The 15,357-nt window shown below is 43.7% G+C and overlaps 1 protein-coding gene across 2 annotated transcripts in view; it reads right to left on the bottom strand.

The window, feature by feature from the left end:
- LOC131259190 (failed axon connections) overlaps positions 1-12,619 on the bottom strand; it is a 51,418-nt gene extending 38,799 nt beyond the window's left edge. For both annotated transcript variants that reach the window (XM_058260628.1, XM_058260629.1), the window contains exon 1: positions 12,126-12,619. In XM_058260628.1, the coding sequence (XP_058116611.1) occupies positions 12,126-12,554 (429 nt within the window). In that variant the 5' untranslated portion in view covers positions 12,555-12,619. The remainder of the gene's footprint in view (positions 1-12,125) is intronic.
- Positions 12,620-15,357: the final 2,738 nt, after the last annotated feature.

Here is a 15,357-nt window from a genome sequence, read left to right as displayed (position 1 = left end):
AAGAGGGCAACGGAAGACGTCACACAAGCACACAAGAGAGGTTGTAATTCCAATAATTATCGCCACTGATTACCATCATAATCTGGAACCGTAATTGCAACTTGTTTTTCAAATTCGCTTCGGATTTGGTGGCATGTAGATTTTTTCCCCCAGTTTATGCCAAGTTCAATTGTGACGACCTGCTCGTTGCTTTCGAACAGGAAAGCTGAGTCATTATGGAGCGCACAGAACATTAACTGCCCACCCCGGTTCCGTTCCGGAATGATTTGCAATCACAGGAACGACCTCCAAGACTTTGCAGACCCAAGTCGCAAGTCCCAAGGCAAACCATAACAATCGGTAACCAGTAGAGTAGTACGCAAATCTGGATGCCCAGAGGGATAGCGTCCATTTTGACTTCTCCGTGGAGTAACTATTATTGAAGCTACTGATTGTTATTTAATTGCGGAGCCCTTTTTTTCTGCAAGTACGGCATACAATGTAGAATAAGTGGTTTCAACAAAGGGCGCGGTTTATTCGTCTTGTTATGTCGCTCAGAGAACAGGTTCACAAAACTGTGAATTTACATTTTGTTGAAAACCTATAGCCTGAATATATGAATTTTTCACGTTTCTAGACAACTCCGGAATGAAGTATCTGTAAAGTGTTGATTGAAACTTTTAAATTAAAAATCTAAATTTAGAAATTTATTAAAACTCAACGAGGCTCAGTTTATAGTTATTAAGATTTATGATTCGAACGAATCTGGAAAAAAACATAGATGAATTAATCACGTTGAAAAGCAGATTGGACAAAATCCTAAGGACGTCTTGAACCAGAAAAGCTTCCGTATAAATATTTATACAAATCGAAAAAAAAAACAAATTATGGGGGAGTACATGACACAATTTTTAAAACAGATGTTTAGATGCTCCGACATTCATTATACAAATCACCAACCATCGCTCGCCCTCTTCTGTATCACCCCTCCCTTCAGTTGTTGATGTTTGATAAATGCTTTCTCTTCAATCTGTCAACCACGACGACAATCCGCAACATAAAGCTTGTCACTGGGAGCAGCAACAGCAGGAGGATTGCATCGTGAAGGCGGGAGGGGGGGCATCATATCGAAAAGACACTCCCGGAGCGTAGCACGCAAATAGTAGCACCACAGCCAGCCGAAGGCGTGCCCGCATGCGATGTTTCCGAACATAATTTCGCCTGACGCATTCCACGCGTTGTGCGAACAAGAGTATTACAACGGGATCTCCGGCGGGAAAGCAATAGCGCGACGGTCGGACAGGGTGATTGATGGCCATATTTTGAGGCGACTCGCGAAATCGTAGTCTTCCTACTGCTCACTCTCGCAGGCACAACGCATTGGTTAAGGCCTATTTGTTAAAGATCCCTCGCTGTCGCTTCGCTTCGACGCTGCCCTACGGCTTTTGGCGGGTATCGTCCATCAACAGTTATGACATGTACAGCAGAGTCGCGCTGGCGAATAGTCGTCGACTTTTGGAAAACAGATGGACAAGAAAATGGCCAAGACTCGTCTTCACATCCAATCTGGTTGCCTTTTTTCTCCCTCATGGTTCAAAACTTGACCGCGCACCGAAGAAGTAAACAAGCTGGCCCAACAATATTATCACAATTGTGCCATCCATTTTATCCTCTTGCAAGATTATAACAACGCCAAAACAGAAAACAGCCTCTTCTGCACGGTGCGGCGATGACGATGCTTCAATTTAATTTCACTTTCTTATTTTTCGGGAGGATGAACGCTCGAATGCGGGCGAACGCTGTCTGTTGCGCCTTCGCCGAAGGACCGCGTAACGCGACGAACGATTTGCAATTCATGGATTAGCGCAGCACATTGGACGGATCTCTGCGAAGATGACCCAACGCGACGAGATATCGTGAATCGGAACAAGTGAAGGACCGCGGTGAAGGAAGCGGGTATTATGCTGGAGAAGGGAGCGTGGTATAATGCTGCTACCGTTCCATGTTACGCTTCGTGTACTCGAGCTTTAGACGCGGGGTCACTCTCGTCTTCTTGGGCACCACTTGAGGGAAGCCGAGCTGTTTCTGTTATTTTACACATCTCATCCACCGACGAATGCAACCATATGGTATAAACAGAGGAATGAAAGTATGGTCAGGGAGACACTGACATGTTGCCAAGATTTCGGCGTATTATTTGGATTGCAGCCATCTATTTCGTAGAAAAAGAATTGGACAGAAATTTAAATAAGAAACACCACTAGAAAGCGGTCTAGCCCATCAAAGAATTGACAACCTTATGTGCAACAAAAGGAAATTCACCCAAAAGAGGGTATTGACCTTCCATCACGGGGAAGTAGGAAGCAATCACCGCTCCAAACCACTTCCACCGTGCTGTTTTTTTTTTTCTCTGTGCCTCTAAATTAAGAAGAAAGTGAATTTACAGCAAAAGGAAAACTTCAATCTATGGAGCAACGAACAGCAAAAGCAAAAAAAAAAACACAATATAATTATGACTCCGAAACGACGCAAGCGCAAATAAATAAATATACATAATAACGCGGGTGAAGCCGCAGAGCCAAAGCCACCGTTGTCAGATGCTGTGGAAAATTGATTCGTACGCCGCGCAGAAGAAGCAAGGCAGAGAGCGATGGATCACAATATGCCTTCACTTTGCCGACTTTCACCACCTAATGGCGCTGTTCGAAACGGTTCGAGAGTGAGCGAATGCGATGCACTCTTTCTTCAGTGCAACATAATAACCCACAAGCTGTGCAACTCTCCCCTCCGCCCCTCCTGCACAAACAAGTAGGACTGCATTGCATTTTCTCAGCCACTCGGAAACAATAGAAAATTGTTTGGTTTACGTACGAACACGAAGATAAAACTGATGCACTTCCGCTTCCAGCGCTTTCCTTTTCTTTCTTCCACAATTATTACAACTTTTTGTTTTAAATCATAAAAATGTCACTTTTCCATCGTTTTACCCATCAATTAGTTTTGACTACTTTATTGTATCATTAAGAATTAATTGAAGCTGATTTGTGATGAGAATTTTGAGAAAACAAAACACAAAAGTATTAAATTTACGTCCAACCATTGCGTACAGCCGCACCCAAATACAGAATAAGATGCAGCCAAGCAGAAAACATTCTTTGTACCCAAAACCATACATTTCCGACTCGTAAAGGAAGGAGTAATAGCCCAAGAACCGGGAATTGAATCAATTGAATAATTGTTCCGAAAACATGTCCACGTCAAAAATCATCCAGACCTTGACGTCTGGTGGGACCTTCCAGTCAAAATCCAAAGTAATCCTTCATTGGTCTCGCGTCTTGAATTCAGTTTCATAAAACGTTTCTGAACACAGCTGCCTAAGCAACGCTACGCTGAACAGTACCAATCCAAGGTTGGACGATATAACCAAGGGATCAGTAATGGGGCAAACTTTACACAAATATTGATATAAATCGTTTTTGATAAAATTTTAATTCTCGATAACGGTACCAGGGCATCGTACGCTTTGATGTGTGTATAGCGTTACATTATTACATCGCCTTTCACCCTCTCACATTGACTTGGGTGAACTTCCAACCCCAAAGTCGGTCGGCGGGTTGCAGAGACTTTGCCCACAAGTTAGCTCTATCATTAAACGCAAAAGATGGCAGGGAAGAGGGAAAAAGGTCAGCCCAGTGGAAGATATGGCGTCCCCATGTGCCGTGGCTGTTGCCGTTTCGCGTATCGCTTCGATGATACATATATAATTTATACGGGTTTCCATCAACTCCTGCGGGTTGATACGGGACCAGCCTCCGAAACCCCCGGCCACTATCGGCAACCGAAGCAGGGGCGGTCAATTCCGGAGCATCGCATTGATTGATTTATTGGAAACAAAATTAAATTAATCGACTATCACGGAACGAACCCGAGCGGCCTGGAAGGCCTTCACTCGATCTTTTCGCCGGGACTTTCAACTTTATGTCCGTCCTCTTCCGACCCGGAATTGGACTCTCTATATCTCACGGTTGGCCATTCTACCGTTTATGCTTGGTTTTCGTCTTCTTTTTGTCTACCATATATCGATTATTTATTATGGTGGCGGCAATGTTGGAGTGAGCTCCATTGTTATAACGCCACTTTCCCGCATCATACGGTGTCTGCGGCCATAAGGTTGGACCATCGGACGGAAGCTAAATCTCCCCTCGAATGAAAACTAGACACCACCAGTATTTATGCACCCTTGTGCAATGTTAGGCTTCGAGACACTGACGTCATGTGTGAACCCGCGGAAATGTGAACCCTCCCAAATGACCTGGAGAAAGCCGAATGATAAACAATTTTGAAGTGGTGCGATAAACTTCCCACTTAGCAAATTTGAAGGGGCTACTAATAGGCTCGGCAGAATTGATCAGCGATCAGCGATCGGTTTACAAGATGTTGATTATTATGATAGGCAAATGAAAGAGAAATTTGCCCATACAGTTACTTTCTGTTGACTCGGAAGAAAGGTGTCTACTGTTAGAAGTATCCACGAAATAATTTGAATTGTGTGCGACGAAGTATATCAAAAAGTATCCATTCCAGCTTTCTCTTCTGATGAAAGTTTTCCATCAAACATCGAAAGAGATCAAAAAAGATTCATTTCAAACATAAACTATGACATGTCTAGCTCAAGTATCAAGAACTTTAGCTCTCATCGTCCCACAAAGCCTTCAATATAATTAAATAATCAAAATTCATTCGAAGGATTCCCTCCGGCATGCGTCATTCGAGATGGCACAACGCTTATTGACTAATTTAAATAATTATGTTCGCTTGTCTAAAAGTAATCTCAACAACAAGCCATTTTCCCCATTAGCCACAGACACAGAGTGATGCTTTGTTTTGACAAATGGTATAGTCAAAAGAAAATATCAAGCGAGTAAAGAATCATCATCTAAAATAGGTTCATGCATCACCACAGAGTTTTTGTTTATGACAAACTGTCTCCAAGGAGCATAAATAAAAGCGACAATTGGCAAAGGACTTGGTAAATATTTGATGGAGTAGGAATAAAAACGTACCATCCACATGAGTCAGTCATGAGAGAGGATAGTCTAAACAAATTTCAATTTTACGAGCACAGCCCTTTCTGACCTACTAGGAACGAAAAAACTGTTACAAATGTATAACCAATCGTCAGTCACAGAGCGATGATTAAATTCTAGGAACACTCGGGAAAGCTGCATGCAAAACAAATGCACACACTGTTCACGGTGTACTAACCCACTGTTCCACAGAAGTAATGAATATGGGAGTTGAGTTAGGTGATGTCGTAAGCCGAGGCAATTTTTCCCTAAACATGTAATTTAGCGCAGAACATTATCAGTTTAGAACTGCAAGAACCAGCCAAAAAAAAAGACAAGTGAGAGTTTCGAAAAATATGCACGAAGAAGAATTTTCAAATCTGTATGTTAATGTAGAGCTTCAAAGTAACTCATACTATTCTCATTTATGATACACGTTTGAGCGTATTATAAAATTTATAGTTCATACGCATGTTTTTCGGCCATCTCCAAAGAGTTCTTTCTATAATTTAACTTTATCTCGTATTTCATCAGTTGTGTAATCTAAAATATAGCCATTAAAAACCAATCGAACGCAAACGCTGTATATGCCGTTATCTAAAGAGCCGTAAAAAAGTGGTTCCCGTCAACAAAACAAACATGTGCTGGGAAACACAGCACACATTCGAACCGATTTTGTCAGCCTTTCTTCTTCGTTTCAACCGGAAGATATGTGATTTGCTTTTAGAATGCTTTCCCACATGTCGGCGGGAAGGGATCGAACGGTTACATGGGGCACACCCTTTTCCAACAAACATGAGGGCCCGAAAAGACGTTCGGAGTGAAGACATTCGATAAAGATACCACAGAACGCACATACACCCATGCCCGCGTTGAGCGGGCTGGAAAATGTCTACTGTTAAATCGTTTGACTTTTCCACTTGTAGCTCTGACTTGGATTTGTGTCTCTTTTGGGTTCTGCGTTCGGAAAGTGTGCCTTTTTCACTCCATTATCGGACGCAACCCTTCCCATCCTATCCTCTTCCCTTGTCGGGTGGGGTCAACGACGCGATAGCCTCGCACACTTCAAGCACAAAGGGTCACATACCAAAAAAGAAACATTTAAGATAAGACGGTTACGATGACTTTCTTTTATGGCTCATTCGACAACCAATAGAGAGCAGGACACACTTCAAAGCAAAGATAGTGGATGGATTAGGAGTGTTAAAAAAAGCTCTTTTCTTTACATTTGATCGGGACTGCGCGTTGCTGAATAACAGAAGGCTCCATGATTATGAACTTTCAATTCATGATAATTTAAAGAAAATCATGCCAACATGAACGATAACGTTTTTTTAAGTATTTTAATCCCTATAACCCCTACTTCTAGAGACCATCTACTGGTAACAGTCACATTGTTTCGCGAAAACTTCACTTCATGATAATACAATAAATAACGAATCTCGTGGCATGAAATAACGACCAAAGCTTCCCACGTCCCACGTAAAAGGTAGCACACCTGGGGCATAATTCTCGTCCTGCCGACACCTTACCTTGCAAAGGAGTCGTTTACAAAGATTTATATCCTACGTGCCGAAAGGCTGCAGTTTGGTTGCATCAGTGCAACGGTGTAAAATACGTGGGTCTAAATAAATGGACTTAAACGAAAAAATAATTCAAAAAGAGCGAAAGCTAAGTGTGAAACTGGGTGTGAAACTATTAAACAGGATTTTCAATACTTAAGCGCTTTAAAAGTTCTTTTTAAATGTCAAAATACCCAAATGAGGCGGTAGTGAGTAGTGTCGCAGAAAGTAAGACACAATAAATAACCTTGCCTTGAATCTACCATTACAGATTCGATAGGGAGGAGTATGTTTAAAACGCTTACAACCGTTTTCCAAGCTGCGTCTGTGTTTTACGAAACTTCGAAGGGAATAGAAATCAGCGTAGAAGCCCGATGCCGACTCCTTTTTTGAAATGATTTAAATACTTGCCTAACCTCTCCCCGTTGACCTCAATTCAAAATGTGCGCGAAAAACACCTTATGCTTGGTATCAAAAAAAACCAAACACCTTATCCCTCTATCTTGTCCATAAAATGCGATCCATTGTTTTTCCTTCATCAACCACCCCGCGCTTTCAGGACGATGGACCCGGTTTGTTATCGAGTGGTTGTTGAATCGATAATAAATATAAACCACCAATTTGGATACTCGAAAGGAAGCCTCAACTGAAGCCTCTTCCAAACAAAGCAACGTAAACCTAGTCAGTCATGCATATTTGATTTATTTGCATTGGTTTACAACCACTGACTGTTATAAAGATTCCGTTTTTGGAGGCCTGCGTTTGTTCTTCAAAAAAGGAAATAATTATTACACGGGATTACACTTATATTTCAGAACAAAATGAAATGAACTCTGTGTCAATTACCTTTTTAAATGGGTTTAGGATCATATTAAGCCTTCAATTATAGACAAGCAATTTGTTTGAAAATTGCACATCAAGTTATACGTATTTCGACAGGTCTGATGAGCGGTAATCATAGGCAAAGAAAATTTATTTCCAATGTTTTCACTGGACTTAAGGCGAGAACCCTTACCTTTGCGACCACAAGACATAAGGAAAGGCATATGAACCTGTCCCGGAAATTAGAGCAAAGGCAAACCACCAGCAACTATGAACCTGATGTTTGTTGCGGTCATATGGTTCGCAGAAAATCTCGTCCATCAAGTTTGGTGAACAGTGCTCTTTATTACTAGCAGCCAAGGAAGAGGGTTGTCGTTTGTTGTGAAGGTCTTCCAGCTTACTACAGCCTGCTCTCTATCTCCTTCTCGCTATCTCTGTCGCAAAGGCCCTTCTTTAAAACCCATACAAACACGGGTAAAGAAGGTGCGCGCGGAATTTCGGAGGTTCAAAGGTACCAAATAAATAAAGACGAGTCGCTAACGACTAAAGAACCCCTGATGCAGGCAACGTCGCCAGCAGAACCTATGTGGTTTAAATGTGGTACGGACGATGGCGGAGTCGCCGCGGCCATCGTCTAGAAGAAACCGCCGAGAAGTGGAACAATAAAAACCGTCTCCGACCGAACCTGTCTGCCCCGACCTGCACCACCGAGGCCCTTCGTTTCGCTCGCGCTTGTCCCATGCGCTACCTTCTCAAGGTCGTTACCAAAATTCTACCGGTTTTCCTTCTCCTGCTCCGGGGGTAGCTCTGGGGGGGTGACTGGCGATATATCTCAATACGTCACAAGGTAGAAGACGCGACCATTATGGCGCGTTTAATGGCGGGCTAAGCCAGCGGGAAGAATAGGACCAGACCGTCCTCCTCATCATTCCGCACTTGCTCTACCCGTTGAGAGACGTCTCGCCGAAAGGTACCGTTAGCGAGGAAAAAGCTAAACCGCACACGCTGGTGCGTGCGAAAAGGGAAAAACGGATGAAGGAAGGAAAAAAAAAACAATCGTTTTGGCCCCGAGACACACAACGCACACATTTTTCCCGTTTTTATGCTTCCTTCTCTAGGCCAACTCTCATCGCACTCGAAATCGAACAGTCCGCAGCTAAACGATGCACGATGAAAATCGTCTCGACGTCGGCCACCGGGGGCACCGATATTGGGCGCATGATTACATTTTCCTCGCCCAGTTGTTTCTTTTTGTGTGTGCCTCGTATCTTCGGCCTTTTCCTCGGGCCTTTGTGACGGCAGGCTTTCCCTTTTTCACGCTCTGATAATACGACGAGCAAACACACCCGGACGAGCACGGCGGATGCGCGCATCACGTTCGTATCGCGGTGAATTATTAACGCGGGCGTGGAACAACATCCCACCGGAATGCAAAAGGTAACGGCCGGTGAAATTGCTTTGTGCCGATCGACGATTGATCTCTCCCCCGGCCCAGGCAAAGGAGGATGAGTTTTCGGAGCAAGGCGCGGATGTGCAGAGGCGGTGAGACAGAGAGGATGGAAATGATCGAAAAACAAATGCGTGGTACGATGATGTTGCACATGTTGGGCCGCGCGGCACGTGGTATGAAAAGTGAAAACTTTAGAAGACGATTGTAGCTCGATTGTTTTTAAAGAGGGTCGAAGAAAAAAAATGTGATACCTTCCGCTGTAAATTATTGGATAGGTTGCGTGTGATATTGTAGGTAATATCCGAACATGTACTATTTTAGAAATAATTTGTTTGGTTGCAACTCATTTTTCGCATCTATCATATGTAAAGCAAGAGCAAGTGTAGGGTTAATAAAAAAAAGAAACATTTAGTTGCATGGTAAAATACTAAATTAGTACAACGTTGTTACAGAATGCACTTTCATATCAACTTAAGACCGTTTATTTCTGTCTTGAGACTGTTGGGACTTATTTTAATTATACTGATGTGTTGAATAATAGGACTATCATTTCATGAGTTTACCCATTTTCATTAATTCTAATGATTGATATACCAAATAAGTTTGATAATCGTTTCTGTTTGATACGTGGATTTCAAAAGTATTGTTTTCAAATTTCAAATTAAATGGATTATAAAATTTACGAAGAAATGCTATTATTCGAAGTTCGAATGTTGTTATCATACATAAGTTTTGAGAAGATAAAAGAAACTAAACATATGAGCACTATTTGAACGAGCACGAATTAAACAGCAGGATTTTAACAGTTTTTTTTTTAATTTTTAACAGTAATTTACGCTTGATAAAAAGATATATCCATTGAAAGTTTAAATATTCCGACAAAAAGTTTAGCAATTACGAAAAAGAAGACGAGAAACTACATACAAATACACTGAATGAGATTCGTTGGGATATTGAAGAGATAAAAAAAATACTCGAAGCTTATTGTAGCGAAGCAGCTAAAAAGTTGATAAATATCCAAACACTTTATAACAAAAAATGCGAGGAGCAGAGTTATTGAAGAGGTCAAAACTATGATCGGAAAATGAAAATGATTATAATGGTGAAACATTTTACAAATGTTGAATTATTGGCATTTCTTACAGAAACATTTCGGATCAAACCGCTGCTTTTTTCGCACATCTGTTTGGTAGGCAAAGGACGCCAAGCAAATGTTCAAATATCTAAGTGGATTTATCAAAGTCCGGGCCCAAGCCTCGCAATCTGCTCGAAAATTCCAGTGCCGCAGGTCAGGGAAGGCGAGCCATTTAAACGCTGGCCCACACAGATGTGTCGGTTGATGGTGGATCGTTAAACTACCAACAACAAAAAGCACGGAAACGGGCAGAATATAGGAGAAGATCGATATGCAGCGATGATGGTTGGACCGTTAAAGCCCGCAGAAAGTATGCTCCACACCCAAAACCCGACCGAACCGTTTGTCAGCCACTTGGTCATGGAGATGACCGATAGTGGTGACGATGGGAGCGAGTGAAGGGGTGACTCCAAAGGGTGGAGAGTATCGACGGGAAGCACACGACACAAAGAACGATCGGATGGTGCTTTGGCGGCCGGTCTTTCTACACACACACATACACTGGTGTTCGCAGGGATTGAACTCAACGCAACACACAATCGAACATGGAGAAGTCTGGAGGAGAAGCAACATTTTCCTCCAACCAACAACCCATCCACCCACCATCGAGAAACTCGACACAGCATCCCTCAACGGGACGCCGCGCCCAATCCAACGAGAACAACCGAGCGAGAACCCCGGAACGCGATCGGTAGCAGCATGAAACGAAACCCGCGTGCCCCGCGACATGTTGCGATGCTCTCTTCTCCCTCTGGTCTGCAAGCCATCGTCCGCCGTGTTTCATCATGTTTGAGCGGCTATCGTACCAACACCATCACACCAGCCCATGATTCGCTGGTGATGGCGAAACATCCCTACCGGAACCTGCTGTTGTATGCTCTCGCGTCGAACAAGGAGCCAATCATCTCGGGTCGGTTCCTGGCACCCGGTCACACACACCAGCACACAGCAGTCGCGCGCAGGGGCAATATTCTTCGATGCCACAGCTTCCCGGCTGAAACCGAAGGAGAGCCCACATCCAGTGTTGTACCTTTGGGGTGGGAAATTCTACCAGTCTGAATCCTAAAATACTAAACTTTGAAGTAATTCAATTTAAAGGGGAAAATAAGGCGAGTTCCGGCAAAACAATCCTTGCTCGCTTGTTTCATTTTTTACTTCTCGCTCGTACTTCGCTCAAGCTTAATTGTTTCCTTGCTGGTTTTAGATTCCAGTTCGATTTTCCTACATTACAATTTCTACTTTTAAGACCTTCTTCTTCCTCTGCTAGGATTTACACCAGTGCGGCTATCCAATCTTGCCCCCTGGGGCTTTTTAGACCTTTGAATAGTGTATCGTTTTACTTTTACTTCATGGGACGGTATACAATTTGAGTACATCAATTGAAAAGAGAAAAAGGACTCTTTTCCGACAACCCGATTTGGTACATCACTGACCACAACCCTCGCCGACAACCGGTCTGTGGTTGCAAAAAAAAAGGATCTGCGGTCGGGTGCTGCCGGTGTGGCGCGGGTTTCATCTTCGGAGTTGCAATGCGCGCTGCAAACCAATACTAACGCAGCAGCTGCGGGCGGGCGTGCGTGATGCACACTTGCACAGAAACTGTGCCATCTACGTCCTGCTAACCGCCTCCGTCTCGCGCCTTCTTCCACCTTGCGGTGTGGTGCAGACCGTGGCGGGACGAGGCGTACCGAATGGATTGGACGCCACGGAATAGAGGATGTTTGAGCTTGAGCAGAGATTTTCTCCACCAAAACGTGGGGTCGGATCCGAGCAATAAATCTCCCGCCGACTCGCAAGCAAAAGCAAGTCTGTCAAAAATGCGATTCCAGTCGGGTTTCTCCGGTCTTTTTTCCTTCCTTCCGCTTAACTATGGTCAAGCGAGACGAGAAAAAGTTTAAAGAGCCGCTCCCGGTCACAAAGGTCGAATGCGTCCACCGCACACGTTTATACACCAGATTTGATAACTACCAATTACACTGATTACCAATCGTTGGTTCTCTTTGGCCGCCGAGAAAAAATAGAAAACTAGCTAACGAAATCGAAACAAAAAGTTTAACGATAACTGGGTGCATGCCCCGTTCCTCCTTCAGCAACCTCCACAGTTGACTTACCTCGTACTTCAGTCCGGCCAGGCGCAACCAGGTCTCCACCTTCAGGCAGAAGGGCGAAATCGAGGGCAGCATCGGCGTGCGGGTGAACTGGTACAGATACACCACATCCTTCTCGAAGTTCACTTTGTGCACCGTCGGTTTCACTTCCTTTTCCTTCTTAGCCGGTGCGGTCGCCTCGGAACTGGTCGCTCCGTCACCCCCGCCTTCACCACCGGCCGCCGCGTTCTCTCCACCCGCGGTCGGTTTTTCCTCCGCTTTCTTATCGGCGTCACCGCCGGCCGCGCCAGCATCTCCTCCCGCGGCTGCCGGCTTATCGGTGGCGGCCGGGGCCTCGGTGGTGCTGGCGACCGCCGCTGCCGCCGGTTGCTCTACCTTCTTCTCCTCCTCGCTGACGGCCGCAACGGGCTTGTTTTCGACTTCGGTGGCCATTCTATTGGTTTCGTAAGTTTTGATTTGCTTCGAAAAAAATAAGCGACTGATTTCACACACGGCAAATGCAATGCACACTCTTGCTTTCTTTTTTCTCGACCCTAGCTACAGGCCGGCAGGCTACCCGAATAAAAAAAGCTCACTGTGGGCACTTTGACGATAAAGAAAGTGTGCGGGGCTATCGCTAGGCACACGTTTCACGCACGCACTTCAGGGGGGTGTTTGAGAACACGCTCGGGGACGAAAAAGCACGGTAGGAAAAATATATTCCGCCTGTTGGCTGAAGAAATTCCTGCAAGAGAAAGAAAAATGTCGTCAAAGATAAGTCAACAGCTTAATCATAAATTGAATTTTTGGTTCACGAGACGAGTTTGCTTTTTTTGTAATTATCGCACTACTATTTTTATAAAATGTTCCACTTTTTTCCACTTAATTAATAAAAAAGCGTTCAATCTAATCCTTTGCCGTACAAAATGGGGTGACGAATTGCAGCCTTTTAATCACAGCACTGGCGGGGATTTTGCTACCGCCCGAACAGGCACCGTGAAAAAAAAGGCGGGTGGAACTATTCCCTATATCACGAATGTCGAATCCGACACGACAGAGATTTTTCTCCAAGAGAAAAGCGCAGCTCTTCTGGCGCGTGCGGAACAAAGATTGAAAAAGCGCGACCGTTCCTTTTTTCCTTTAAGCGCACTAACACAAACGCACGCACACATGTGCACCCTCTCCTGGATGGACACATCGGTTCGTCTGCTTCTCAATGAACAAAATTCCTTTCCAGGGCACGCAGGGCGCAAAGCAGCGGGAGGATAGCAAGGGATAGGGTTCCTTGATAGTTGAACTCGTTTCGACCTGTGTTTGCACAAAATGCTTGATTTCTTCGGTACACCAATATATTCGTTGTTCTGTTTTCCTTCCTTTATCTCCTTAAATTCGGAAAACTGTACTTCGCTTTCTATATCAGGCACACACACAACACACGCGTGCACGAAAAAAGCCTCAAGAAGAGTGCTATGATTGAATGGGATCATGTTCAAATTTTATGCGCGCTTCTAATTAGCTTGCACTGTTCGCTTACAAATGTTATTCGCACTGTGCCGTCCCAGGCGATCAAACAATGCACGATCCTACGGGAATATTTCTGTTCCTTTGTCACTAGTATGATTGATTCAAATAAACGGGAAACTCTTTCCAACGGTAGCTAAACCATCAAATCCTTCCGCCGACTGCAAGAAGAAAAGCAAGCGCGCGCGTCGCTTGCATCGGTACACTTTTGTAACACCAGGACTGGTATGGCAGCACACGCAAGGCTACTGAAAGGAGCAAAATCCACCAACGGAAAACTGCTGCCCGATGTGAATTCGTAGGCAAGAGGCTAAAAGCCTGAAAACTATCACACTGGAAATGATTTATTCAACTACACCACCTTCTTTCTCTGCTGCGACCGAAGCTGCTTCGAACTTGCTACTATGAAATCGCTGATGCTACTGCTGCTGCGAAACGCGAGTGCTGCTGCTGATGCTGCTGCCGTTGCCAACGGAATACAAAGACTGCGATCGAGTGCGATGGAAAAACTCCGCACACTCGTGTCTGCCGCCGTAGTGTGCAGCAAAGGTGGAGAAAATCGGTACGAGATAGAACGGGCGTTAAAAAGGGATGGCCAACAACGACGCTTTTCAGCGTCACTTTTATTAAAACATAATCCAATCGCACACGTACAATGCACACACACTCATGTACCATCTCGGATGGTCTGCCGGTGTAGTGGTAGGGGCGGTGGTGTCGTCGTGTGCGTATAACGCGACACGATGCGAGGGTAAACGAAACGTAAAGCTGTTTCGAGAAAATCAGCCAATTTAAAGAGAATATTGTTCACGTTATTGAAAGAATATTCAACGACGTTAATCAGTGCAGTAAAATAAAAAGTAAATCCAAATAAAAACTACCAATTCGTAGCGTTTCAGCTTATGGATTTTCCAACTACCGATTGCTTAAGGCACCCGTCCTGCTCGCTCCCGTTGCCTAGCAACGCGTAGGGCGCGGCATACCGCGACCGTGTTGCCAGTTTATCATTTTGATCGGAAAACTCTAATAATTGTTCAAATTATTGAAATTTATAACGACCGTTACGACCGGAAATTTATAACGACATTCAAAATATTTTTGCGTTTTTCCCTTTTATTGTCAATTTCCAAGATCCAACGATAACTTTAACATAATTAAAAGGAAAACACGTAAGAAATGGAGTAAGAATTTCTTCTTCTTGGCGTTACGACCTTGTGGATCATGTCTAGCCGTTAAAGGCTTATGAGACTTTTACCCTATGTTAAAAGAACGTAAGAAATAGAGTAAAAAATTCTTCTTCTTGGCGCAACGACCTAGAGTGGGAAAATAGTCACATTCATATCCAATGAAAATGACTACGGGGAGTAAAAAAAAACACTAGATGGCGCTTGATGAACTTGATAACTAGAAATTAAAAAAGTTATTTATTTGCTTTAGCAAATCCAAGCAGCTCTCTACCAACAATCCCAAGTAATCGCTTATTTTTTCAACCCAAAAAGTTCACAAACACCAAACATTAAAAATGTTGCATGTAAAAGGAATAGTGCAAGAACGTGAAAAATAAATCATAACAATAAATTTACGAACAATCAATTAATAGATTCAGCATAATAGTTACTTTGCATGGGCGTTGGTTTTCCTGTAGTTGAACCCCATCGATGACATTTTTCCTAACTCCTAATGAGGGTAGCATCACATTTTCTCATGCATGATGAAGTGATTAATTAAATTAACT

This window comes from Anopheles coustani, chromosome 3 (genome assembly GCF_943734705.1).
Source record: "Anopheles coustani chromosome 3, idAnoCousDA_361_x.2, whole genome shotgun sequence".
Lineage (NCBI taxonomy): Eukaryota > Metazoa > Arthropoda > Insecta > Diptera > Culicidae > Anopheles > Anopheles coustani.
Note: the sequence above shows the minus strand (reverse complement) of the source record. Positions and strands in the feature narration are given on the sequence as shown.